This window comes from Danio aesculapii, chromosome 8 (genome assembly GCF_903798145.1).
Source record: "Danio aesculapii chromosome 8, fDanAes4.1, whole genome shotgun sequence".
In the NCBI taxonomy this organism is placed as follows: Eukaryota; Metazoa; Chordata; class Actinopteri; order Cypriniformes; family Danionidae; genus Danio; species Danio aesculapii.
The window spans coordinates 27,610,057-27,637,994 of NC_079442.1; the positions used below are offsets into that span (position 1 = coordinate 27,610,057).

The 27,938-nt window shown below is 35.8% G+C and overlaps 1 protein-coding gene across 1 annotated transcript; it reads right to left on the reverse strand.

The window, feature by feature from the left end:
- Window positions 1-1,291: 1,291 nt before the first annotated feature.
- Window positions 1,292-27,294, reverse strand: xpc (xeroderma pigmentosum, complementation group C). Its single transcript, XM_056463547.1, has 14 exons — window positions 27,032-27,294; window positions 24,854-25,102; window positions 18,883-18,991; window positions 18,647-18,731; window positions 15,964-16,121; window positions 15,505-15,625; window positions 12,498-12,590; window positions 11,646-12,410; window positions 8,363-8,523; window positions 5,918-5,999; window positions 5,667-5,798; window positions 5,411-5,580; window positions 1,969-2,062; window positions 1,292-1,849 (listed from the first exon to the last, which is right to left on the reverse strand). The coding sequence occupies exons 1-14, from the start codon at window positions 27,126-27,128 to the stop codon at window positions 1,529-1,531; spliced, it is 2,637 nt and encodes an 878-aa protein (XP_056319522.1). The 5' UTR covers window positions 27,129-27,294; the 3' UTR covers window positions 1,292-1,528.
- Window positions 27,295-27,938: the final 644 nt, after the last annotated feature.

The following is a 27,938-nucleotide window of genomic DNA, read 5'->3' on the forward strand; positions in this document are numbered from 1 at the left end:
AAATGATCAACTAAATGTCAAGTTATTATTTCTTGTTCTTGGATAGGCGACAACACTTTTGTCAAGTTGTGTACTTGAGCACTCTGAAGTGGTATTAGTGATGGCGTGGATTTACTATGCATTAAGGGCACTGAGCTTTGGCTTTACTAGATCTGGAATAGTCTAGCTGACTTCCTGTCATTTGCATGTACTCTCAAGTGGACAATACCACAAGTGCGGGTATTAGGACCATCCTAAAGTGTCTATAAGAATCTCTTGCATAATATAGAGTAGACATTTATTTGGAGAAGAACGAATTTAACAAACAAACAAACAAGCAAACAAACAAACTATGCATCCTGTGTCTAATAATTCTTAATTTCTGCACATCTTACAAGAGCAAAAGTAGTAAAAAAAGTCTATAGTATGGTGGCAAGCTATTATGAGGTGAGCTAAACTTCTTGTTTCAACAGAAAATACATCAATGCAGAGAAGTAAAGTGCTTGTCTGGCCATTTTAAGAGGTCTTTAATAATGAGCCAAATGCCATTTTCAATACTATTCAATATGGCCACTTTTAATGATATATAAAAAGGTAAATACGTTAATGCTAAAATATGAACTATGTACTTATTGGTATTAACCTGTTGGAAAGATGCAAAAGAAATGTATTTTTCCGTTTAATAGCCAAAAGCACCATTCAGTCATGATAATGAAGGAAAGACACAATGTCCAGATCTGTTTAAAACTAATAATTCAGTGCAGTGCTTTACATAAAAGCATCTGCAATATGCATAAATGGAAATCTAATTCACACATAAAAAAGCTGCAACAAAACATTTATTTACATGTTATTTCCCAGCAGCATGTTCTTTAAAATATGTATTCTGATGCATAAATCCAGTCATCAGCAGTTCTGTGGGTGAAAATGCCTTGTTGATGCCAGAGGTCAGGGGAGAATGGCCAGACTGGTTGAAGCTAACAGAAAGGCAACAGCAACTCAAGTAACCACTCGTTACAACCAAGGTATGCAGAAGAGCATCTCTGAATGCACAACACGTCCAACCTTGAGGGAGATGGGCTACAGCAGCAGAAGATTCCTGTCAGCTAAGAGCAGGAAACTGAGGCTACATTTTGCACAGGCTCATCAAATTTGGACAATAGAAGATTGGAAAAACGTAGCCTGGACTGATGAGTCTCGATTTCTGCTTCAATATTTGGATGGTAGGGTCAGAATGTGGCGTCAATAACATGAAAGCGTGGATCCATTTGCAAAATGCATAAATAGAAATCTAATTCACGCACAAAAAAGCTGCAACAAAACATTTGTTTATTATTTTTCCCAGCAGCATGTTCTATAAAAAATATGTATTTTGATGCATAAACAAATGCAAAGTATGAAAAGATGACTAAGTATACATTTTTGACATCTACAAAATCGTCGGCATATAACAGTTATAAAAGGTTGGTGACGGTTACAGTGAGAAACAAGCTTTTAAATGTAGAAAAAACATTTAGAATTACAGTAAAGTGATTAAAATCTATTTTAGTCAGGCTTTTTCAAAAGGGAAGAGATGTTTCTCCTCTCCGCGCTTCTCTCGTTTAGATACACGTCTTACGATCTTATCTTCTGCTTCCTCTTGTCTGTTCTGTGGCCATGAAGCAGTCAGAGAGGGTGGAGCTTGAGTGCTCTGAGCCCCTCCTTCCTTCTCCTCATCGGAGGACAGTCCTTCAGCCCCGCCTTCTTCTGCTTGCCTAACTCCCGCCCCTGATGCCAGGCCTTGCTGCCCATAGCGACGCTTCAGCCTTTCTTTTATTAGCAGGCCTTTGACCAGCAGAGTCCAGTTGGCCACCGCACGCTTCTCTCGCTTCTGCTCAAACATCACAACAGGCATATTGCAACATTTTAACTCCAGTACAACTTCACAGGTAAAAATTCTTTTTTTTTTAAACAATCTTTTTAGATTTGAAGTACAAGAAATCAACACACCTCTTGTTCTTTTTTCTGCTGAATCTCTTGCTCATTTTCCCAGGCTGCTTTCAGGATTTCTTCGTGTTCTTCACAGACGATATAGCCGTCATTACTGGAACACATTCAGCCAATCAAATTACAGATCACAAAATTACAATTATAAATCATGTCCTGCAATTTGGGACACTCAAAAGTATGCATTTGTCCCTTTAGAAACAACAACAACTTTTAGAGCAGATTGAAGAGGAACAACACATGCTGTTTCTTTAGCTCTTGATAAAAAAAATCTATGAATTCATACATTTAGACCTGGTTGTTAAAAAGAAACCATGAAAAAAAATAAATAAATAAAATACTGTGACATAAAATTTTCAGTGAACAGATAATACTAATAAAATACCATTAAAAAGGTTTTATTTTTATAAGATATTGATATAATTGATGGGGAGATAATTATATCCTATCTTAATATCCTTCCCTAAATGATCTTAACAGATTTACGCTGGAATCTAATGATTTCTTTAAATATCTACAACTGCGACATTATATCACAAACCATAAATAATGAGATATAATTAAAAGCTCTCCAACAAATATAGAAAAATACTTTATAGATATTATTGAACATGGTTTGCCTACTAAAAATCATGTGGCCCATCTGCAAATGGGCCACATGATACAAATACGCACAAATTGTCAAAAGGGAATAAGCAGTGAAATATGGAAGAAGTTCGACTGGAAGATGAAGAGGAGGTTCTTCAGATTTCAGAGTATATACAGGAATCAGAGAGTAAAATTTAAAACCTTTTAAACTAATCCAAAACATTATTCATATTCTGAGTAAAAATCTATTAAATCTAGCTAATTCAGCAGGTTGGCACCTATAGAATTGCAGAAATAATGGTGTTGCCTTGGTTACTGCAGTAAAAAAAGCATCATGATGTCAAATCTAGCAGGATTTCATTGATTTCATAAACTACAGAGCATCCTGATATTCGCAGATTTAATTCAGACAAACTTTAGCATACAAGTTGTACAAGTTTGTCAAGTTGTACGCTAAAGTTTGTCTGAATTAAATCTTCCATACATTCCATAATCAAAAATTATGGAATGAAATTATAATCAAAAATGACATAACATGTAATACCTTGCAAAATAGCATTTAAGACTTTTTAATACTTCTTTTGGGCCTTACATTTCTCGACATTCAATTATCAACTTTTAATACTTTTTAAGACCCTGCTGACACCCTGGAGTTCCAATTGTGGTCGCCAAATTCGATAGTTCTATACAATTATCACAATGCTGGAGAAATTGTGGAGATGTGGTAGGAGGTTAAAAGAGAGTTTTAGATACGACATACCAGTGCACCCGGGTTTTTTTTTTGCTTGATGGCTTCCTCCCTGATCCGTTCAGTAGGTCTCATATATGTAATTTGCATTACATATATTATTAATAACAGCTAGGAAGATTTTTTACAGTGAACTGGATGAAGACCCACCGACCTACTTTGACAGAATGGACACAGAGGCTGAATCAGATATATATATATATTTGAGATAATAACTGCTTGCAGTTGAAATCAGATATTTTCCAGCAGACCTGGGCATTAATCAAAACACACTAACTTGATCTTTGAAATGCTGTCAGGGGCTTTGTCGTAGTTATTGTCTTTATATTAGATGTTATTTATTTGTTTATCTACTTAATATATGTAATGTATGGGCTATATGCACAGAGACTTTTAATTTTCAGCCAGGCAGCCTAAGGGCTTTCTGTGAACTGTCTTTCTATTACAAAATTGCCACGTTTAAGATCTGATTTCTTTAAAAATCAGTCATCTTCACTGCCTGTTAGATATACGATATGAAGTGGGTCTCAGATTGGACAAGAAGCACTGCATTAAATTCCATTCCTCCATCATGTCTAAAATATGAGTTTATTTTACCCCAGTATTTTCAATGGAATTTCTGTACTAGCATGTTGCTACTGACGGTGCTAGTGGTTACAACAGTGTTTCATATCGTTTTATGGTTGAACAACTAAATTAATGTCTAAGTCTATTTAACTGAATACATTATAATTACATTACGACATCGATGCTGTAAAAACCACCTTGTGAAATTGAAAATAGTCACATTAAGCTTTCACCGGAAGTTTATTGTTGGCTTTAAAACTCTAGCTGTGCATAAAGCCTATTATCTTTTTTTAAGCTGTCACTATTATTTATTTATTATTATATTTTCTATCTATTTGTTTATTTTTGTGTGAATGTAAACATTCTAAGTAAATGTTATGAGTATACTACGTTTCTAAAAACACAGTTAAAAAAGTTTTTATTTTATTTTTTATTTTTTTATATTTATTTTTAATAAAATAGATAATTAATTAAAATAAGCAGTTTGAACTAAACTTCACATTCAGAATAAACTTTCACGACTCATTGGACATCCAGTTCACCGCACACACTTTCAAAATTTGCAGTTACATACTTCTGTATGGACATCTACATTTCCTCTGTTACATTGGACATTTTTATTTTGAATATTTTATAAATACCATCTTTGCTTTAGAAATGCAAGATGTTAACTTTTATTTATTTTATAATATTTAGTATATTTGTAATATATCTCCAGCTTCAGGCACCTAGACTGCAGCTCTGTACAGCAAGTTTGGCCAGAAGAGAATTGGTCGTGCCCAACTCTGTACCCTCTAGGTTTTTCTTCCTTCAGATTCTCCAATTGGTAAAGTTTGTTCCTCACCACTGTGGCCACTGGCTTGCTTGGTTGGTTGGGACTTGTTGAGCTGCACATTAAATGTATTTGCTCTTCAGTGTTTGGACCTTTAGCATTGAAAATTAAACCACACTGAACTGAACTAAACTAAGCTTAAACTCTGAAAACTGGACTGACACAGTTTCAATTTACTAGTACTTCTATGTTAAGCTGGTTTGACACAATCTACATTGTAAAAGTGCTATAGAAATAAACGTGAATTAAATTGAAGTTTAATAATAACTCGCGTTTTCATGAGGCAATGACTCTTAAAAAAAAAATCACTAAACGCACAACAGAATGTTACGTTTACACATCCCTGCACAAATTGCATGTAAACACATCAGCTTTTCGCAGTGTAATACTCACTACTCGAGTACTTTTAAAAGGGCTACCTTTTACTCATACTTTGAGTAGCATTTACAGCAGATACTTTTACTCTACTTGCACTACATTTTTTGGCAAGTAATGGTACTTTTACTCGAGTATGATTTTTCAGTAACTCTTTCCACCAGTGCCTATAAGTAAACTAATGGATTAAGGTATAACTTGTCAATAGTGGAGAAGCATCGTGTCGTAAATGATGGAAAATCTTGTCAATAGCAGGAAAATAGTTCATATTTGTTGCAGTAGAGACTGGACAGAACAAACATTTATCTTTACAGGGAAAAGACACTCAAACTTACACTGCATGGGCAAATCCACAATGGTAGTCAAAACCGGTCACAGCTAAAGCACAGTCTATGTTCAGTTTCCGAGCCACTCTGTGCAGATTTGGCAGACGCACATGGACACATCCTATTGGCAACATGCACGACTTAAACATGTACACGTTCCCGAACTCATTGCGTGGCACCTGCAACAGATAAAAATGCAGATAATATCTTCAGAAAAAAAAACAGATCATTACATCTTTATTTAAATGTTATTTTAATAACTCACTTTGCCATCTACAGCAATCGGAGGTTGGTACTCTTCAGTTTGCCACATTCCAAAAAGAGGCAGATCCTTGACATTTTTCTCCTCCGACATCATCCTGGCTTTACGGGAACGATTGGAAAAACCAAGCACCATCTGAGAGACAGAATTTCATGAGCAGGTTTAAAATCATGTTTGGTAATTTATTGTATTTAAAAGGTAAAATAAACGAGGAAAAAAATAATTTAAATTTTTAAATTGTGATCAGATGAGACCTTGTATGGCTCTTCTCCGAGTCGAACTGTTCTTGCTTCCTTCAGCCAGGTGTCTCTAGAATGGAGCGTGTGCACACAGTCTCTGAAAATAAATCAATATTAAAACCAAACATAGACCACATTTATTCATTCATTCATTTTCTTTTCGGCTTAGTCCTTTTATTAATCAGGAGTCGCCACAGCGGAATGAACTGCCAACTTATTCAGCATATGTTTTATGCAGCGGATTCCCTTCCAACACTGGGAATCACCCATACATTCTTGCATTCACACACATACACTACGGCCAATTTAGCTTATTCAATTCACCTATATACCGCACGTCTCTTTGGGCTGTGGGGGAAACCCACGCAAACACGGGGAGAACATGCAAACTCCACACAGAAATGCCAACTGACACAGCAAGGGCTTAAACCTGTGACCTTCTTGCTATAAGAAATAAATAAAAAGGTTAAAACATTAGAAGGGTTAACTGAAGTACTGAAACTACCACTGGCAAGGAAATAAAATGAATTGAATCTAACTAACAAAAATGACATAAAATGACTGAAACCAGTGTCCACTACAATAAAAGATAACTAAAATAGTAATAAACACGCTAAGATTATATCTAAATAAATACTAAATTAACCCTGTTTAACTAATATTAAAGCAATAGATCACACAAAAATTTAAATCCAGTCATCATCTACTCACCCTTCACTCGTTTAAAACCTTTATGACTTTCTTTTTCGGTCGAACACAAAAAAGATATTTTGAAAAATGTTGGAAACCTGTAACCATTGACTTCCATAGTAATTGTTTTTCTTTTATGGAAGTCAATGGTTACAGGTTCAGCTTTCTTTCAACTATATAAATAGAATAAAGAAACTCATAAAGGGTTTAAACCACTTGATGGAGAGTAAAAAGCATGTAGATTTTAGTATTTTGATGAACTATGCATTTAGCAAGGCTTAAATCCTTAAAAAATAAATGCCTTTTTATTGGTTGTTAAGGTTGAGGTTAACAAGTAAGGTTAATAACCTTGGTTATTAATGCCTAGTTAAAGCCTACAGAATTTTAAGCCCGATTTGGAAGTTAACAAGCTCGCTGACAAATCTGGAAAAATCTGGGGGTGCTCGGCCCTCAGCAGTCTTTATGTGTGAACTACTAAACAACGCATCAAAGAGGCTCGCTGACACGTCGCAGACACCTCCCAGACGAAAATCCAATATCAATCATGCTGAATATTCCAGAGCAGTCGGCCGACTTGACCCCACGTGTGGTCAGATGTAGTGACGAGCTGCAGCCAATGAGAGAGCATATCAGCATGAGCTGAATGGCCATTATGCTCAGGAGCTCAACAGAAACGTTTGTGATTGGCCGAAATGGGCATCGATGCACTCGCTTTATTCTGTGTAACACGGACATAAGAGTAGGCTATATTAACAGTCAAACTAGAATTCTGTAACTATTAAAATTACCATACTGGTCATTCTGACCGTTCTCATACAAGACGTCAAGTTTTCACATCATATTTACATTCAAAACCTCTATTAAGATATTGATGACACAATACCCTAGAAATATTATCTTTTTGGTAATACCGCCTATAAATATGTATATGTAAACTAGAACATGCAAAGATCTGGGTCTCACTTTCATTTTCAGTTTCAAAAAGGAGCTATTTTGCGGCACAGAATATGTTGTTTTGAAAGATCTCTAAAGTATCTGAAGTAAATTTAAGTTTTTGCTATCAGAAAGTTATGTTTATGTTAACAGGAAGTTGCTAGGCAAAAAAGGCACGCATATTTAAAGTCACAGCAAAAAGTTCCAGACATGCATGCAGTCATTTTGACCAATATGGTAATTAAAGGTCAAAATGCTCAGTTCTTTACTGTTTTGTAATTAAAAAAATAACAATGTTAGAAATAAATGCACAGATATTTAGGAAATGTCAGGGTGTTATAGATATGCGAGTTTTATTTCCAAGAGTTCTTAAATTACAAAAATTAAAAGCTCTCTGTTTGCCTCTGTAATTCTAGTGTTAAAGCCACATCAATCCACTTAAACCTTGCAGATGAGTGACTGATCCGCTGATGCATCAGATGACTGGCAATGTTTTTAAATGCTCCCTTGAAAGCTTGAAACTCTGTCAGTGATGTCATCAGCACACAAGCAGTCAATAGTATTCAGCTTTTTCTGAACGGCTCCTCCCTCAAAAATTTCATTGGCTGTGGTTTGGTACACTAGTTGTAGTCTTTAAAATGCTGTTCTTTTATTTATTTTGACAAAATAGCAAACAGTTGTAAGTCAGCCATTTACTGGTTACTGCTTATAGAATTAAAATAACGTAATAAAGTTTTCTAAAGCAGATTAACAAAGGTATATTCACCTAGATTTCATACTGTACAAATAACATTGTGACGACTACACACATTCACATTTAGAATATTTAAAGTTTACCGTGAATAAACGGGCTCTCCTCTGCAGTAGCCCAGGACAGCAGCTGTAGCGGGGTAAAGGGCCTCGTATTTCAGCAGGTGCCTCTTCAGTGCATACAGCGGATGGTTTTTGTATTCTGAGACAGAAGTTGGCAATGGCTTGTCCAGTAACTTTGCCTGCATCTGTGAACGAGGAACAAATCTGAGTCTTGTTGATTTACATCACATGTCTGTGTTTACCCATTAAACATTTAGGGTCAATAAGACATTGATTTTCTGAATGAAAGTGTAAGGTGCTGTTTCCATCTGGTACTATCATGCAATTTTCAATGTTTAAAGTGCATTACCATCCATTTCCAGCTCGTATTACTGTTTTTAAATGCCCCTTGTGACCACGCGTGTTCAGATTTCTCTTCCTACTCATTTGGTCACACTCTACCTTACTTTCACAGGAGCATGCATTGTCAGTGACGCGTGATTATTATTGAATGGATGAATCAATGTTATGCAGCTTATGAGTGACCAGAAAAGCATCTGAATAAAAAAAAACAATGTGAATGGAAACTACCATTTAGAACATCCTCTGTGTATTTTTGTACAGCGCAGCCAAGTTTGAATACCTTGTTTTGGTGTACTTTCATCATGTTAAGTCAGTAGCTAGAGACTACGTGGTCTTTTGTAGCTGTTGAAAATAAGTTTGTCAAAAGTATTGAATTTGTTACCAGTTGTTACAGGAATTTTAAAAACATTCATTTCTAACATTTGAACGCCGTTGAGCACGTCCTTGTACACCGCTGATTGGCCACTGTGTTCACTTGCAACTATACTACAACTATAAACATGATTAACTCTGAAGGTCATCGCTTCACCAATTTTCACTGCTTTTCACCAAGCATGAACAGAGATACCAAGACACAGGAGTATTTGAAAGTCACGTCTATCAGCGGTCAGCAGATCTCTCATATACAAGCTCATTTGACAACCCTAGCCACATTGAACAACAGCATTTACACCAAGAAAGCTATTAGTTCTTAGTGTAAAGTAATTAGTTCTTAATAACCTCCAGAAGTGGTAAACTGCACCTGTTAGTTTATTTCACTGGTTTGTCATGTCCCTTTATTTGTATTTATTATATTATAAATATTTATTTATTTATTTACCAGTATTTATTTACCAATTTTTTTTTCAGTATTTATTTACCAATTTTTATTTTACATAGGGCCACATGATAAAGGGAAATTAAATCGAAACCATGATTTAAGCTGAGTTCAGACTGCATGATTTTAGCCCCGATTTTGACTCGCCGACAGGTTTTGAGAAATCGCTGACAACTGCCTGAAATCACAGGCAAAATCGGTGCTCGTGCACGTGAGTGACAATCACACAGTTTGAACTATCAAAGACATGATGTGAGAGAATCGCCGAAGCGTCGCCGATGCCTGTGAGATATTTGGCATGCTAAATATCTGGAGCTGTCGGCGATTCAAATGATGCTGTGTGAAATGAGTTTTGACTGAAAATAACATCGGCGATCGCCTACAGCCAATGAGAGAGCAGCATTCGCTTGTGTGTGTGTGTACCTGCAGGCCAGCGGGAGGTTGAGGGAGACGCTAAAAGCGCTCATTTTGGTTTATTTGGACCCAAGAAATGGATGAAAATCTAGTGGAGGTTTGACAGGAGCACCCGTGTCTATTTGACGTTTCATACAGAAAGTTAAAAAAAAAAAGTTGAGGAGAAATTGCTAATTCCCTTCAAACCCAGGTGAGCAAATATGTACATTTTCTACCCCATTAAAGGCTTCTTTCTCGTTATGTAGTTTATAACAAAAGATATACTACTATGTTTTTGGCTGTGAGACATAGTTTGGACGAAGTTGTCGGCGATTCTTCCTATTGTAAAGTCATGCAATGTGAAAGACTCTGTCGCCGATTCATCTTGGGGTGTTAACAAAGGAGCGACAAAATGCTAGCCCAGATAGCCATGCAGTGTGAAGACATCTGTAACACGACTACTTTGAAAATCATGCAGTCTGAACTCGGCATTAGCAAAAGCTGTGCATCTCACACACATCTTGTCAGGGAAGCATGGCTCTGTGATCAGTAGTAAATCTCCTCTGAAGGCCAGATGACGCTCTCGCACAGAAACTGCAAATATGTCGCAAAGAAGAGAGCCAGGATAAATCATTAGCAGAGTAGGTGTAGCGGCTCATGGTAATGCCAGTTTGTGAGGAAGGAGACCAGAGGCTGTTTTGTTTTAATGAAAGCCAATGGAGGAGAGGCAACACTACATGGAATAAACAGCTTTTGTGAGGAAATAACTTTTCATTTAATCAAATCGAAAGCCTGTTCAACATGTTTTACACTAAACGCCATGCTCAAGGTAAATCAAAAGCATATTTTACCCTAATAAATATAACCCTAATGTAGAGTTGTCTTGATACTTGAATTCGATACCAATCGGTACTGAAATTTTAAAAACATCCATTTCCCGCGAAAATTTAAGCACTGTGGAGCACGTCTTATACAACGCTGATTTGCCATTGTGTTCACATGCTCAACAGAAACGACTGTGATTGGCCGTGAAGGTCATCAGTTCACCGAACTCATCGCTGTTTACTGCGTGTAACCACAGATACAGGGACACTGGAGCGTTTTAAAGCCACAATTAATTAGCAGATCGCTCGTATATCAGCTTATAGACAAACCAGCTGATCGACGTGATTTTGAAACGACCCAGTGTCCCTGTATCTGTGGTCACACTCAGTAAACAGCAGTGAAGTCGGTGACTCTTAATGGCCAATCACAGTCACTTCTGTTGAGCACGTGAACACAATAACAAATTTAGGACCGTTTAAGAACGTGCTCCACAGCGCTTAAATGTTCGTGGGAAACGGATGTTTTTAAAATTTCAGTACCGATTGGTATCGAATTCAAGTTACATTTACAAAATTACATTGGTCTCCTTCTTTTGGCTGATCCGAAAAATGGTCAGATTCGTGACTAAAAACCATAATGTAATCTGAACCGTGGCATTTGTGATCTGTTACACCATTAGTAAATGCTGCTCCATCTGAAAGCAAACGCTGGAGACATACAGCTGATTACAGAACCGGCTTAACTGACAAAATGCGCATGACAATCACCGCGCATTTACATTCCACCTTTTGTGTTATATGTAAGAGCTGAAGGTCTGAGAGTAACTTAATTTCAATTCTCTGCATGTCTGTACATGTGGTGGAATTATCAATAAACATCTTAACGGCATCTTAACAGCAGGTGTAAACATTATTTTGGATGCACATGTACCTCCTGATCCTCCTCCTGTCCTCTTTCAGTATCCAGAGACTTGTAGAGCTCCATAGTCTCCTCCCACCACTCAGAGTCAACTCGTCGTCGCCGTGATGATGTCAGCCACGTGGGGTCATACCTGCTGCCAAGATCCTTCATGAAGCCCTCGTCATCCATCCCAACCACATAAGTGATGGGAAGAGTGGCTTGATCAGAGCAAAGCTGCGGCTGCCCGACACCCTGATCCACATCCACACACACCCACCTCCCGCTGTTCTCCAAATACACCTCCAGCCACTCATCTGCCCCTTTCCCTTGCTTTTTTTTACGTCTTTGTTTCTTCACCTCTTTCTCTTCTTCCTCTTCTTCCTCCTCCTCCTCTTCCTCTTCGCTTCTCTCCTCCTGTTTGACTTTGCTTGATCTTCTGCTTTTGACTTTGGATTTCCTGCATATTTTCACGGCTCCATCCGAGTCTTCACTGTCGTCCTCATTGCTCGGCTGAAACTCTTCTTCACTCTGCTCCTCCTCTTCCTCACTGCCGACTTCTTTATATGACACCTTTGAAGCTACACTTCTTCTTCTGCTGTTTTTGGGTTTCTGGCCCCCTGCTGCTTCTTTGTCTCCTTCTCCTTCTTTCTTTTTCTTTCTCTTTCCACCCCTGTCCTCTTTTGCTGCAGCAGTGGCAGATGATGGGCGTTTAGATCCGGGTGATATCTTAAGCTCTGGGGAGGATTTCTCAGATTGAGCTTTTTCAGGAGAGCTCTTGGTAGGAATGGTCTTGCTCTAAAAAAATTATACAAATATCACTCAAGTCCTAAAAAATCACAAAGAAAGAAGCAATAGCAACATGATAGAGACCAGAAATGTCACCTTGGTGGCAGGCGGTGGCTTCAGAGGAAGGGGTTGCAGTGACAGCACCAACCGACAGAAGAGACGTAATGACCGCAACACCAATAAGAAAAGCTACAGGAAATGACATCACAGGTCAGAACCAAACTAATAAATCCACTAAACCCTGAAACTTACCCTGAGATTTTTATGTAATGACAGTGCTTCCAACACTCTCAGAAATAAAAGTACATTTATTTATTACATATTTATTGCCACATCAGCAACTTATGGCTATTCGTGGCCAAATGGATATACATTAAACTATTACATGATAAAAACAAATTTATATTATATATAAAAAAATAAAAAATTACTTAGACAAATATTTAAAATATAAATAGATCAAATTTACAAAAAAAAAAATTCAAAGTTAAATATGGTTTTTCAGTTCTATTTTTGATAAAAAATGTAAAACACTTCCTGGTGGTACCTTTTTAAAAATGTCCATCAAAGTGCTCTCCTTATAAAAATTTTGTCTAATGGAATTTAAACTTGTTTGATGGTAAGAGCAGTCTGGCAGATATTACATTTAGGTGATTCTTCGTTATTTAATAAATATGAATGTGTCAACCTAGAATGTCCAATTCGACATCTGGTATAGACCGTCTGATCATGCCTGGAGGTACAAGAGCTGTCACTGGGGTGGTACCTTTTCAAAAGGTACACATTTGTACTTAAAGGGTCCATATTGGTACCTCAAAAGCATATATTTGTAGCTACAGTTTTTAAGAGGTACATTTTTGTACTTTTTAGGTACTAATATGTACCCTTTAGGTATCCATAGGGACCCTTTAGGTACAAATGTGTATCTTTTAAAGAGGTACCACTCCAGTGACAGCTCTTGTACCTTTATTTCTGAGAGTGCACAGGTTTGAAATATACTTGCAGTGGTAGCCAGATTGAAACACTAAGCTTTTACCCAAAGCACATAAATGGTCAATTACATGCTACAAACAAAATAATAATGTGATATTTAACTATATTTTTATTTATTATGACACTGTTATACACCTTTTCTTTTAAATGGGTTAAAGTTATTAATAAAAGGCTGTTGAAATAAATGAAATATGCTATTTCTTTTACTTTTATACTATTTAGGAGCCATGTGCACACACTGACATGACATTTACAATATTGCCAAAGCATTTAAGATGTGTAGCAAAGTATGTAATATATTAACATCATTAAATTAATAAAAAAATAATTATATATATATATATATATATATATATATATATATATATATATATATATATATATATATATATATATATATTATATATATATATATATATATATATATATATATATATATATATATAAATTACAATTATATATAATAATTGCATATAAGTAGACATTATTGGTCAAAATTATAATAATACCTAATAAAGTACCTTTTCTAACGGTGTACAAATATTTTGCAGCCAGTATATTTTGTTCTCTCCGAGTATATAGTAACTATTTAGTAACTAACTTATTTCAACTAACTGCCCACGACTGCACGTGAAAAATATGAATTATGAAGAAAAAAAGAACTATTTATTAAGATTATTTCAGATATTTTTCGTTCGCATTTTATAGTCTTTGCTCGTTTGCAGTGCTTTATATTTAGCAGATTGCTAGCCTAGTTATGATGGTAAGTATGACAGTAAAACAAAGGCAGAATATCGTAACTCCTAGCTGCTCATAGTAGGTTCAAATTGACACACGGCTGAACAAAAGCAGAGAACTGTAACTTAATCGGAGCAAACCAAATCTAAGTCAATGGGCGGTAACTGGTGTTACAGTGTTTTGCCTTGGTTTCGCTTGGGTTTTTGGAACTTACTGTTAAGACAAGGCATTATTTTCATTAAAAAACAGTGATATTGACTCAAGATACTTATCCACATGATAAAGGAGGTCTTCATTGTCCCCAAAATATCAATAACTCATTTTCGTCAAAAAACGAAGTTACGGTCTTTCGCCTTTGCACAGCAGAATAGACTAAATGCTTTTAGTTAAAAACATTGTTGAGTAAACATCCTAAAGGGATAGTGCACCCAAAAATTTAAAATCTGCCTGAACTTGTTAAAAACCCATCAAAGTTTCTTTCTTAAGTTAAACACAAAATATATTTTGAAAAACGCTATGTTGGGACCCATTGACCCCCATTGTAATTTGTTTTCCCACTATGGAAGTGGATGACTCCCAGAAACCATTTTTCAAAATATCTTCAGATATTCAGCAGAAAAAAAAACTCAAAAGGTTTAAAACCCCTCGAGAGTGAATAAATAATGAGCTAATTTTCATTTTCGGTTGAAACATCCTTTTAACTCGATAATACACTACTGTTCAAATGTTTGGGGTCAATGCTTTAAATGATGATGTTCTTATATAAACATAAAGAAGTACAACTGTTTTTTAACACTAGTAATAATAAGAAATGCTTATTAAGCACTGATTCATGAAACACGATGTGCCACTGACAGCAGAAAGTACAGAGCTGACATCACAGGAATAAATAAAAATTTTACAAAGGATTAATAGTTTAATTTGTAACAATATTTCATGATAATACTGTTTTTACTGCACTTTAGATTAAAGAAATAACCCTACTGGTCATAAGAATCTTCTTTCATAAGAATACCTTACAGACAACAAAAGTTTGAGTGTTAAAGCAACTTGTATCTAACACACAATTAAAGTGAATCTAGCATATCTTATGTATCTTTTACACATTAACATGTAATTTAGTTTTTTGCATAATGTATCGTCTATGACAGTGTTTCTCAACCACGTTTCTGGAGGACCACCAGAACTGCATGTTTTCGATGTCTCCTTTGTTTGTCACACCCATAACAGGTCTTTCAGTCTCTGCTGCTGATCTGACTCAGGCATATTTGGTTAAGGAGCCAAGGAAAATGTGCAGAGCTAGTGGTCCTCCAGGAAGGCGGTTGAGAATAAAAATGGTCTATGAGACGAAAGAAAATAAGCTCTCCCTCACGTAGGTCATCTCCTCATGGTCCCTCGCTGATAAACAGCCCATTCGCTTTTCCAGCACAGTCCTCAAATCCACATCCTTCTCCTCTGGCAAGGCAGGATTTAATGTGAATGTCACCTGAAACCTGGGGTCACACAACATATTTGTTTATTTACTTAATACAAACAAAACAAGCTAAGATTATCAATACTATATTTCCATACAGCCCGGAAGTAGTACATAAACTACTAAAAGTAGTTTTAAACCTCACTTGGTTCAAAACCTGTACATTGTTTTCTCATTTGAGCTCAAAAGTAAACACTTTGAAGTATGATGAGCACCAAACAACAGTGGTGCCAAATGTCTTCTTTATACGTTTCACAGAAGAAAAACAAAGCTATGTGCCTTTGAAACATCATGAAGGCGAGTAAATGACAGAATTTTAATTTTTGAAGTGGCCAAGTGTAATACTCTCAAGCTCACCATTTGAGAAGCCCCTCCAGGAAGCCGTTGTTTATGCGTTTTAAGGATACCGCGGTAAAGTGGGCAGGCAGTAACGACAAGGCCACAGCCAACAGGTCAGGCTCACAGAGGAGTCTGTTTCTGAACAAACCGCTGGCCATTAAGCACAGCAGGTGAACCTGTTTGACAAAAGAATGAAGAAATTACTCACTAGAACAATTCCAGCAAGAAATATTACACAGCTTTGTGGAATACTTGATTCTGATTGGTCAACCACGACATTCCAAGGTTTGTTATTGGCTCATAACAACTGAACAAAGAAATATTATCAGTTCATTGAGGTATCAAGAATAATCTTGAATCATCTTGACGCTCATCTTGCACACCGTTGCTCTTGACTTTTTGGCGCCATCTTGTGACTGGATAATAATAATACTAGTAGGTTTCTGAATTCAGCGGTTTGGGACATTTTCTTCCTGCAAGCTTTATGTTTAATTAAAGAGCTAGAAAATCATTACAGCTTAGATCAATGTGTCTAATAGTTTAATTTTGTGGCAAATAGCTGTGTAGTAAGGAGGATAATGTACATCCAGCTGGTTGTTTTTGCAGAATAAAATCCTTCAGTCTTATTGTCTTCTACAAATGTGTCCGACTTTAGTATGCCGGCTGGATGAATGTTATCCCTTACATATTATACATTTATGTCATAGACAAACTAAAGACCAAATTCATTCATTCATTTTCTTTTCGGCTTAGTCCCTTTATTAATCAGGGGTCACCACAGCGGAATGAATCGCCAACTTATCCAGCACATGTTTTATGCAGCGGACGCCCTTCCAGCTGAAACCCATCTCTGGGAAACATCCATACACACTCATTCACACTCACCGGAACACCCGGAGGAAACCCACGCGAACGCAGGGAGAACATGCAAACTCCACACAGAAACGCCAACTGACCCAGCCGAGGCTCGAACCAGCGACCTTCTTGCTGTGAGGCAACAGTACTACCTACTGCTACTATTATTTTGAAACAGATATAATATATTGATGGATGCAAATAAGTGCACATAGGAAATGAGCCAAATTAGTTAAAAGCTGTTAATGAACATTCATCATTTTATATTGACTAATGATAGTATAGAAGACATTATTCTGCAATAGCATAAGTATAATTTATGCTCTGCCAGTTTCAAAACAAAATGCAAAACAATTTATTTCATGCGACACTTGATACACTGTGAAACTTGTTTATTGAGAAGTCACTATAAAACCAGCACATGCTGGCAACCTACCAATGGTGGAGATTTTAGGCCTGACAATAATTCATAAAAAATGAAAGAAAGTCAACATTAAAAGATCAGTATTTTTTGTTTATTATAAATTAATGGTATTTTTATTTAATACTCTTTATTTAATACTTATGTTTGATAATAATATAGTATTTCATTATTTTGCTCAAAAAGTGCAATAATATAATATAATATAATATAATATAATATAATATAATATAATATAATATAATATAATATAATATAATATAATATAATATAATATAAGGCGACGCAGTGATGCAGTAGGTAGTGCTGTCGCCTCACAGCAAGAAGGTCGCTGGTTCAAGCCTCGGCTGGGTCAGTTGGCGTTTCTGTGTGGAGTTTGCATGTTCTCCCTGCGTTTGCGTGGGTTTCCTCCGGATGGTCCGGTTTCCCCTACAGTCCAAAGACATGCGGTACAGGTAAATTGGGTAGGCTAAAATTGTCTGTAGTGTATGAGTGTGAGTGAGTCTGTATGGATGTTTCCCAGAGATGGGTTGCGGCTGGAAGGGCATCTGCTGCGTAAAAACATATGCTGGATAAGTTTGCGGTTCATTCCGCTGTGGCGACCCCAAATTCATATTAGAATGAATAATTAATTTGAATAAATGAATAACAGTCGCGAGTGGGGCGGGGCCGAGACCTCTGGGAACAAAGCGAGACCGGCGCTTGAGTGATAATGAGAAGCACCTGTTTCACACACTGTGAGGAGCTGCACTCTGTTTCGTTTTTCATTATTAAAATGATTTAAAAGTTGGTCATCAACTTTGTTACAATAATAAAATATAAGTCAAACATTTATTGGTTACAATTTTTTCTAGAAACTAACAGGTTTATTTAGCAAGGACGCATAAAAAGACTAAAGACATCTTTGCCATTACAGGAACAAATCACATTTTAAAAATATACAAATATTTTAATATATTCAAATACAAAATTGCAATAACATTTCATAATACTATTGATTATACTGTATTTAAAACCAAACAATATTTTACAATTCATTCATTCATTCATTTATTTTCTTTTCCCCTTATTAATCTGGGGTCGCCACAGCGGAATGAACCGCCAACTTATCCAGCATATGTTTTACGCAGCGGATGCCTTTCCAGCTGCAACCCATCACTAGGAAACATCCATACATTCCAATTCACACACATACACTACGGACAATTTTAGCTTACCCAATTCACCTATACCACATGTCTTTGGACTTGTGGGGAAAACAGAGCACCCAGAGGAAACCCACGCGAACGCAGGGAAAACATGCAAACTCCACACAGAAATGCTTTTAAAAATCTTTCCAACCACAAAACTTTCTGAATGGCAGAAGGTATCTATTTAGTTCAGAGAACAAAAATTCCAGTAACACACACACACACACACACACACCTTATGTGTATCCACCAGCAGGTCCTTGTTAAAGCGGTTCATCATTCGCCGCAGATACGTTTCAAACTCTACTTTCCTCTTCTCTCTGGAAACAGTTGTCAAGGTGTTACAATTGTCCTTTTCAACTGTCTAAACATCACAGCTCCTTTTATGAATGTGACTGCAACTTGCAGACATTAACCACGCTAAAACATTTCATCCCTTGGCAATCCGACACTTATTAAACCCTCACTCACTTCTTCTGCCTTTTGCGGATCATGTCTGGAGTCTCGATCTCAATCTCCACAGGTTTCGACTCAAGCGCTAGTTCTGATGAGTCCACAGGACCCAGCGGTCCGGCCATCTCTGAGGAAACACACAGTTCAAAACAAGCTTCATACTGAAATATAAAAAAACACTTACAAACCCAATTCCCTCCAAAGATAAATCATGAAATCAAGAATCTGTTTATTCTCTTCAACTTTTATTTAACTGGCTAAACGCGTACTTTTATAAATATAAACCTGTTTTTATTTTAATGACTGAAACACGTGCTACAAAAAGACAAAGGTAAAATAAAAAAGAAAAAGTCCCAATGAAACCGTTCACTGGTAATAGATGAAGGTTCATATTTGAGTATTAGTGGAGCATCTTAGTTTTTGCAAGCAAACTTGGATCATGGCTCACCATTTTATGCCAAAGCTCACAAGAGAATTGTTTATGATGTTATTTTATAAAGCTGTTCTTGAAAGCATTGTCAGGTATGGTATCATAGTGTGGTGTGGCAACTTATCCATACGGTGTAAATCTAAGTTGAGGCATCTCTTAAAGACAGGATGGAAAATTGTTGGGCACGATGAATATTTTAATCCTCAAGTTTTATATGAGAATTGTGTCCTTAATCAGGTGGAAAGGATTCTGAAAGATCCAACAATTTTTTTGTTTCCACATTAGAATAGCTTCCCTCTGGTAGGAGATAAAGAAGCCCTAAGAGTAGGTTGAACCGATGTTAATCCTTTGTACCTGTTTCAGCGGGTTTATTTAACAAGAGTTTATCTTAATTAGCATTATAATCTTTGCATTTTAATGTTTGTTTTTATGGAATGTCTGGAGAAATATGGTGATGCCCATAACAAACTTCCTGTCAAGGACAATAAAGTTTACTACTACTACTACTACAAAGAAAGAAAAATTAAATATCACATTTCTAAAAACAAAACAGTTTTTTCCCCACCATCTACCATATATAATATAGTGTAAAAAATGTTTTTTGTATATTGTAATAAAATATTATAAAAAAAATGTATATTGCGAAATTGTATTTTTCTGGGATAAATATTGCGTTATAAATAAAGTTTCACATGATAGTTTGAATAGCACTATTTGACGGTTTTCTAGGGAGTTTAACAGTAATCAAGTACAGAAATTGCACAAAAATCACAATGCAAAAAAACCCTTTTCTTACTTTAATCGTTTCTAGTCCAAATGTCTAAAAATTTGTAGATCAAGGTTTTATTTTCAACTTCAGAAGAAGTGAGTTAAATTTAAGAGTTTCCCCTTAAAACAAGTAAAATGATTTGCCAGTGGAGAAAATAAAACAATCTTGTTTTTGCTTTGAAATGTAAATATTTTGACTAGAAAAAAAAGAAAAAATATAAAGAAAGAAAGAAAGAGAGAAAGAAAGAGAGAGAAAGAAAGAAAGAAAGAGATAGAGAAAGAAAGAAAGAGAGAGAGAAAGAAAGAGAGAAAGAAAGAAAGAAAGAAAGAAAGAAAGAAAGAAAGAAAGAAAGAAAGAAAGAAAAAAAGAAAGAAAGAGAGAAAGAAAGAAAGAAATGAGAAAGAAAGAAAGAGAGAAAGAAAGAGAGAGAGAAAGAAAGAAAGAGAAAGAAAGAAAGAGAGAAAGAAAGAAAGAAAGAAAGAAAGAAAGAAAGAAAGAAAGAAAGAAAGAAAGAAAGAAAGAAAGAAAGAAAGAAAGAGAGAAAGAAAGAAAGAAATGAGAAAGAAAGAAAGAGAGAAAGAAAGAGAGAAAGAGAGAAAGAGAAAGAAAGAAAGAAAGAAAGAAAAGAAAGAAAGAAAGAAAGAAAGAAAGAAAGAAAGAAAGAGAGAAAGAAAGAAAGAAAGAAAGAAAGAAAACCTTTTTTCCATGAATTGTATAAATTCTGTACAAATAAAGTAATTAAACACAATTCTGTAGCTCCTGTTCAACTATAATTCAGAGTCTTCATTGATATCTTGCGATGTGAATATTGTGATTGTGCACAATGTGATACAGATTCTGAATCAATACATATAGCAGCCCTAACACAGTGAAAAGATTCAGGGAATCCAGAGAAATCTCAATCTGTATAAAAGATAACTTTTGAGCTTTCAGACAGAATTACATAAAAGCATCATGCTTTGGTGTTAAATAAAAGCCACTTCAGCTCATTTGTAAAACAGAGAAAAGCCTTGAAAGACCAAAGAGACCAACCAGACATTCATGAACAACAAAAGCAAAAGCAAATGTCTGTCAGGATATGGAGGTAAAGCAAAGCAAATGGCATGAGTAGGCATGTGCCGGTATCACATTTTCATGCTGCGATTAATTGACTGAGCTTTTATCACGGTATACGGTATTATCACGATATTGTAATTTTACTAGAGAAACAGGTAAAAAAACACAAAAAACTTCAATAACAAAACTTTAATAACTTTTTAATTAACTAAAAGTACTTCAAACATTTAAATACAAATAAATATAAATAAAACAATACACAATATAAAAGTAAACTTGAGCAATTATATCAAAGTGAATGTGCAAAAGGGAAACCGTCTTCGTAATCCCTGTGCATTTTTTTTGGAACCCAAAATATTTCCAAACTTCTGACTTTAACCTTTTTGAAGGGGGATAAATTGTCGGCAGCGTTCCTCCTTCCGCCATGCTTCTTCTTCGTGTGAGCAGGGCTGGACTGGGGCAAAAAAATCGGCCCTGGCATTTTGGGCCAGAGCGGCCCACTAAATTCAATCAAAATGCTATCTATCTGTCCAATATTTTTATCAACTCATATTCTATAAAACACAAAAGCCATATATATGAAATAAATAAATAAATTCAAACTTTAATCTCAATTTAATTTCTGTATGCTGTCCATAAAGATATTTGTTGAGTTCTAAAAAAATACACTATTCATTCATTTATTTTTCTTCGCATAAGTCCCTTATTTATCAGGGGTTGCCACAGTGGAATGAACTGCCAACTATTCCAGCATGTTTTATGCAGCAGATGCCTTTCCAGCCACAACCCAATATTGGAAACCACCCATACACACTCATTCACACACACTCATACACTACAGCCAACTTAGCTTATTCAATACACTATTCAATCAGCCTATATTCAATAATAAACATAACAAAAACTGCCTGCTAATGCACGGGTAAATCTTCAAAGGGAACAGTGTTACATTTTAACCTTTCACCTCATCCTGCTTGCTGTTTCACTATCTAAACAATGAAAACATAATATAAGTCAAATTTGTTTCATTTTGATATTATGATTAACAGACACCAAACAGCCTCGTGTAGCTGCATATTTTTATGAGCATCATCTTCACACTGCATATTTATAACAAAACAAGGCTTAAATATAACTGTCTCCTTTCATTTCCATTGAAAAGAATGAACTTTACCCTGTCTCTTTTGCAGAATATCAGTTTTAATAACCAATAATGGCCATTATAACAGTATAACGTACATTAAATTTAAACGATAAAGGTAAGCAATCAGTCAATGTGCAGAATCAGTGTATGTGGTTACATAAATTAATATATTAGCTTTGCACTCAGCCAAAACAGTTAACTGAGAACAAGTGATTCAAAAGACATAAGAATTGTTAGATAGAGACAACAAGATGAATTCAATATCACGTTTAACAACTATAGTGAGATGAGATCACCCAGCAGATGAACTGTCTGACATGCACTATACTCTGACCTGGGGTTTATGCTTACCCGCTGAACTAGTGGCTGCAGCTCTGGGCAGAGAGTGTGTGGTCACGTGATTTGCGTTTTTAGCCGTGTACTAGAATGAACAGAGAACTTTTCAGAATCGCTAAATGAAACGCCGGTGTATTTCCCGCGATTTCTCTGCGCCTCCCTTGCGTTTCTTCTCTCTGACTCTCGACTATTTTGACAAATACACACAGACGACGCACGCTCACACGGAGTCTAAAATAGGAGTTTGTGATTGGGCCAGCCCAATGTCAATACCGAAAAGAGCCAATGGGCTGCAGGGTGTCACATGGGCCGGCCCGGTCTGTCTGTCCGGGAAAAAAAGCATCTACTTTCAGAGAGTCACAGATCACAGCAGCGTCGATCAATAAGGCAGAAAAAAACGATAGGCTGCTAAGCCTTTTATGGGCCGATCAGATCATAAGACGATGATCAGCCCGGCCCAAAAAGTACGTCGGCCCACCGGGAAAGTGCCCAGTCTGCCAGATGGCCTGCGTGTGAGGATTATAGTGTGGTGGCAGCGGCGGCGCGCACTGCGCACACAGGGCTTCTACATGCGGGGATTGTTTACATCAGAGTGCGCATCAGTTCTGCGCAGCATATACGCAGTGTTTCTTCAAGCGGTTGATGGAAAATAAGCTAAGGCGCGCGTTCTAAGAATATGAATTCGGATCTATTATTTTTCACGGTATTTTGAAGTGCCCGCGATAACAATATCGTGCATATTCATTACCGTGATTTATCGCATTACCGAATACCGGCACAAGCCTAGGCATGAGTTACTATTATATGTGCTAAGGTATCACTGACATGAGGGAATATAATGGATGAGCACAACACCATATATTGCTGTCAAGATGACATCTTTCTTAGGAAATCTGTGGATATTACAGCATATGAAACCTCATCCTCAGTATTGTGGGCACAGAGTGAAAAGTGTTTGACATTTCAGATTTGTCTCATATATTGAAAATGATTTTTCTCATTATAAAGAGAAGAATTTGAAGAATTTGTTTGTGAAGCTTTAACAATAAATTTAACAATTCCTTCCTTTTGAACTCTGCCCCTCACTGACTCTTTTGCCCCCCCCCCCCCCCCCCCCCAATACACCCCCCACACTCCTCTAACTTATACTCCTCACAATCACTGCACTATTTAACATTTGCACATTTAAAGTTTGCACATATTCATTGCACTGATTCATTTATTTGAACTGGACATACCCACTGCACATGGACATTTGTAATTTTGTTTATCTATCTGCACACTTCTGCTATTAATAGTATCCTGTACATTTATTCATTTATTGTAAATCTGTTCATAGCTAATTCAACCTGTATATAATGTTCATAGTACATCCATCTGTAAATATTACCATAGTTTTTCTATAACTGCACTTTATAACTTATACCTGTATCCTGCACTTGCTGCTATTGCACTGCTGGTTAGACCTAAACTGCATTTCGTTGCCTTGTACTTGTACATGTGTAATGACAATAAAGTTGAATCTAATCTAATCTAATAAGTCACCTCAGTTCCCAAACTATTAAACATTATAATTAAAAGGAAGGTTGATGTGACGTGTTCAAATCGTCAAAATCAACATTTGCTTATAGAAACAGTTGAAGTCAAAATTATTAGCCCCCCTTTGATTTTTTTTTTTTTTTTTTTCTTTTCTAAATGTTTCTCAAATGATGTTTAACAGAGCAAGGAAATTTTCACAGTATGTCTGATAATATTTTTTCTTCTAAAGAAAGTCTTATTTGTTTTATTTCGGCTAGAATAAAAACTGTTTTAAATTTTTAAGGTCAAAATTATTAAGCCCCTTTATTTTTTTCGATAGTCTACAGAACAAACCATCATTATACAATAACTTGCCTAATTACTCTAACCTGCCTAGTTAACCTAATTAGCCTTTAAATGTCAATTTAAGCTGTATAGAAGTGTCTTGAAAAATATCTAGTCAAATATTATTTACTGTCATCATGGCAAAGAGAAAATAAATCAGTTATTAGAGATGAGTTATTAAAACTATTATGTTTAGAAATGTGCTGAAAAAATCTGTTAAACAAAAATAGGGGGAAAATAAACAGGGGGCTAATAATAATAACTGTGTGTGTGTGTGTGTGTGTGTGTGTGTGTGTGTGTGTGTGTGTGTGTGTGTGTGTATATAATATTCTTCATTTTACTTTAGAAAATTGGGGTTGCAAACTAATGACTGACTGAAAAAAACACATACCTTCCACTTCCTCCCAGTCATCCTCATCCTCACTGTCCACATCTTCTTTGACCTGTTTTGATGGTAAAGTGTCCTCTTTGATCATCCGGTCCTCACTGTGGTCACTCATGTCCTCTGGCTCTTCAGGTTTAACATTGCTGTCCTGGAAGTATTTGCTGGTGACCTCATCAGAAACATCTTTCACCTTTCTGGACCCTCGAGACGCCACCCTGGAGTTTTTGAGGTTCTTTTTGGTCACCATACCATTTTCTGAAAAAGACAATCAGGTTGTGGATGAGTACAAAGTACAAGTGTTAAAAGTACATCTTTGGAACAGTACAAAGATGAAAACAGAGCTACTGCAGATCTTTCCACCCCTATGAGCAGCAGTCAGGATGCTGGATTTACCCGACCGACAGGCTGACATTTCAGTCTTTTAATAATGAAGTATGTGTATGCTTCTGTAAATATCAAACTTAGTTTTATAGAGAATACAACATTTTTCACTTTTAACCACTAGACAGAAGCCTATGATTAGGATGGATTATTCTATTGACAAACACCATTATTATGAAATTAAAAAGAGAAAATAACAGTAAAAATAGTAATAATAAGAAATATTAATTTGTAACCTATGATATTATTTCTACAGTATGTAGTCTATTTGCAAATGCAGGTACATATTTAGTCATTTTCAAATCTCATGTTTTTGTTGTGCAATTAAGAGTACAATCACAAAAACAGAATTCTAAAAGAAATGACTAAAACCAGAGATTTTTAGTAGTTTTCAGAAATCATGTTTTAAGGTTAAGTATTGAAGAGTTCAACGCTGGTTAATTTTTTATTACTTTACAAAAAACATTCATACTACTAATAATCAGTGTTGGGGGTAACGCATTACAAATAACATGAGTTACATAATAATATTATAGCGAGTAAAGTAACCCACTACTTTAAACAAAGTATTTAAGTTACTTTTTTAAAAATGTAACCAGAGTTACTTTTTAGATTAATTAGATTAAATAAGCTTTTAAAAACAGTTTGCTGAATTCAAATTAGTGTAAGCACACTGAATCACACTCAATGAGAGAATGAGCTCCCTGTGGGAACAGACCCCCTTTGATTTTTTATCTTTTGATTTTTCCTTTTCTAAATGTTTCCCAAATTATGTTTAACAGAGCAAGGAAATTTTCACAGTATGTCTGATAATATTGTTTCTGCTAGAGAAAGTCTTATTTGTTTTATTTCGGCTAGAATAAAAACAGTTTAAATTTTTTTTTTAAACCATTTTAAGGTCAAAATGATTAGCTCCTTTGGGATATTTTTTTCGATAGTCTACAGACCAAACCATCGTTATACAATAACTTGCCTAATTACCCTAACCTGCCTAGTTAACCTAATTAACCTGGTTAAGTCTTTAAATGTCACTTTAAGCTGTAAAGTTTAAGCTGTAAAAAATCTAGTAAAATATTACGTACTGTCATCATGGCAACGAGAAAATAAATCAGCTATTATAAATAGGTTATTAAAATATTATTTTTAGAAATGTGTTGAAAAAAAACCTCTCTGTTAAACAGAAATTGGGGGAAAAATAAACAGGAGGGTTAATAATTCAGAGGGGCTAATAATTCTGACTTCAACTCTATACACTGACGACACGTTTAATGAACTGAGGGTCTGTTTACATTGAAAGTGAACTGAAGCGAGAATGAGTGAACACCTGCACACTGCAGCTGTCTAGCTGTCTGTCTGAGGTAAAGTTGGTTTTACATTCGCACATTCGTTCAGTGACAACTTGTGACACGCTCCCTATATTGTTTACCATGGTACTTGGTGAATATGCGGTCTGAAATAACATGTAAATATGACTTTAAAACAACATTAGCACTATTTATTTGACTCTGAACAATGCTGTATTTTTGACAGTCATAGGCTGCAATTTCACCTTATAGAATTTATTAAAGAATAAAGAATAAAAATATATTATTAAGGAGACAGTCCGAATGTGCGAATATAAAAACCAACTTTACCTCAATGTCTGTCTGTAGTGTCTATCTGTCTGTCTGCAACAACCGCTACATTCAAACTATTTACATCATTCATTCAACTGCAGAGCTGCATCACATCACCACCAGAGACTATAGGAACATCACAGACACAAAGTCTCATCACAAAGTCTATTTCACAGAGCTTAAATACCTTTGGCTTTTTGTGATTTGGATCCAGATTTGCTGTTTGCAATCTGCTTCGGTTTCTTTGTGTCCGATTTCTGCTGAGTGCCTTTTCTTTTCGCCATTCTCCTTCTGTTGTTGCTGCTGCTGCTGCTGTGGGGTCGCGGGCAGATGGGAAGGACACAGAGCTTTACATTACACGTGAAATTGTGTAATGTAACCTGAAGACCACACTGTTACCCAACACAAGCACTTCCCACCTTTCATAACACAGAAAGCATGCACTTTGCCTGCAGGAGTTGCGAAAGCACGTCACATCCGTTCTGCTGCTAACGTAATGTGGAGGTTTCGACGCTAGGAGGCGGTGTTGCTCATGACATTACTCATTCTTTTACATGCTGGCAAGGTTGTTTTATGTATTTATCAGAAGTTCAGCTAAATGTAACAATTGCGTATTATCATATCTAATCAGCTTGATCTAATATGTTTAGAATCTTAATTAATATTGGTAGTTACATACGTGAGCCAGGAAACTTTCACTACATTGAATTTACAGTATAATAAGCAATAAAATAAAACAAAAATGTCCTTATTTTATTAATTTGCTATTGTGGCTTCAAGTAGTCATTTTATTTTATAGTGTTATGAAAAATTGTCTAAAAAGAAATTCGGTTCAGTTGCCTTTAATTTATTTTTGCTTCATTTACACTGTGGAAAATATATCCTTGTTTTTGTTTTTTAGGTCTTTTTATTTTCAAAGATAAAACATTTTATTGTAACAAATCATTTTAAAGTAAATATTCTTGGGATAAATGTGTTTATTAAACGATGATAATGTTTTTCATAAGGTTTTCATTTTCTTTATTCAATAGTCTATCTTTATTTAATGACTCCCATTACAGTAAATAATCTTAGGAGAAAATAGCAAAAAAAAA

Excerpts from the sequence above, each read along its gene's own strand:
- xpc (XM_056463547.1), bottom strand. The coding sequence starts at position 27,128 with ATGGCGAAAAGAAAAGGCACTCAGCAGAAATCGGACACAAAGAAACCG. Across the intron at positions 16,122-18,646 it reads TGCTGGTGGATACACATAAG|GTTCACCTGCTGTGCTTAAT; the intron begins GTGTGTGTGTGT and ends TTTGTCAAACAG. Across the intron at positions 1,850-1,968 it reads AGCAGAAAAAAGAACAAGAG|AAGCGAGAGAAGCGTGCGGT; the intron begins GTGTGTTGATTT and ends ATGTTTGAGCAG.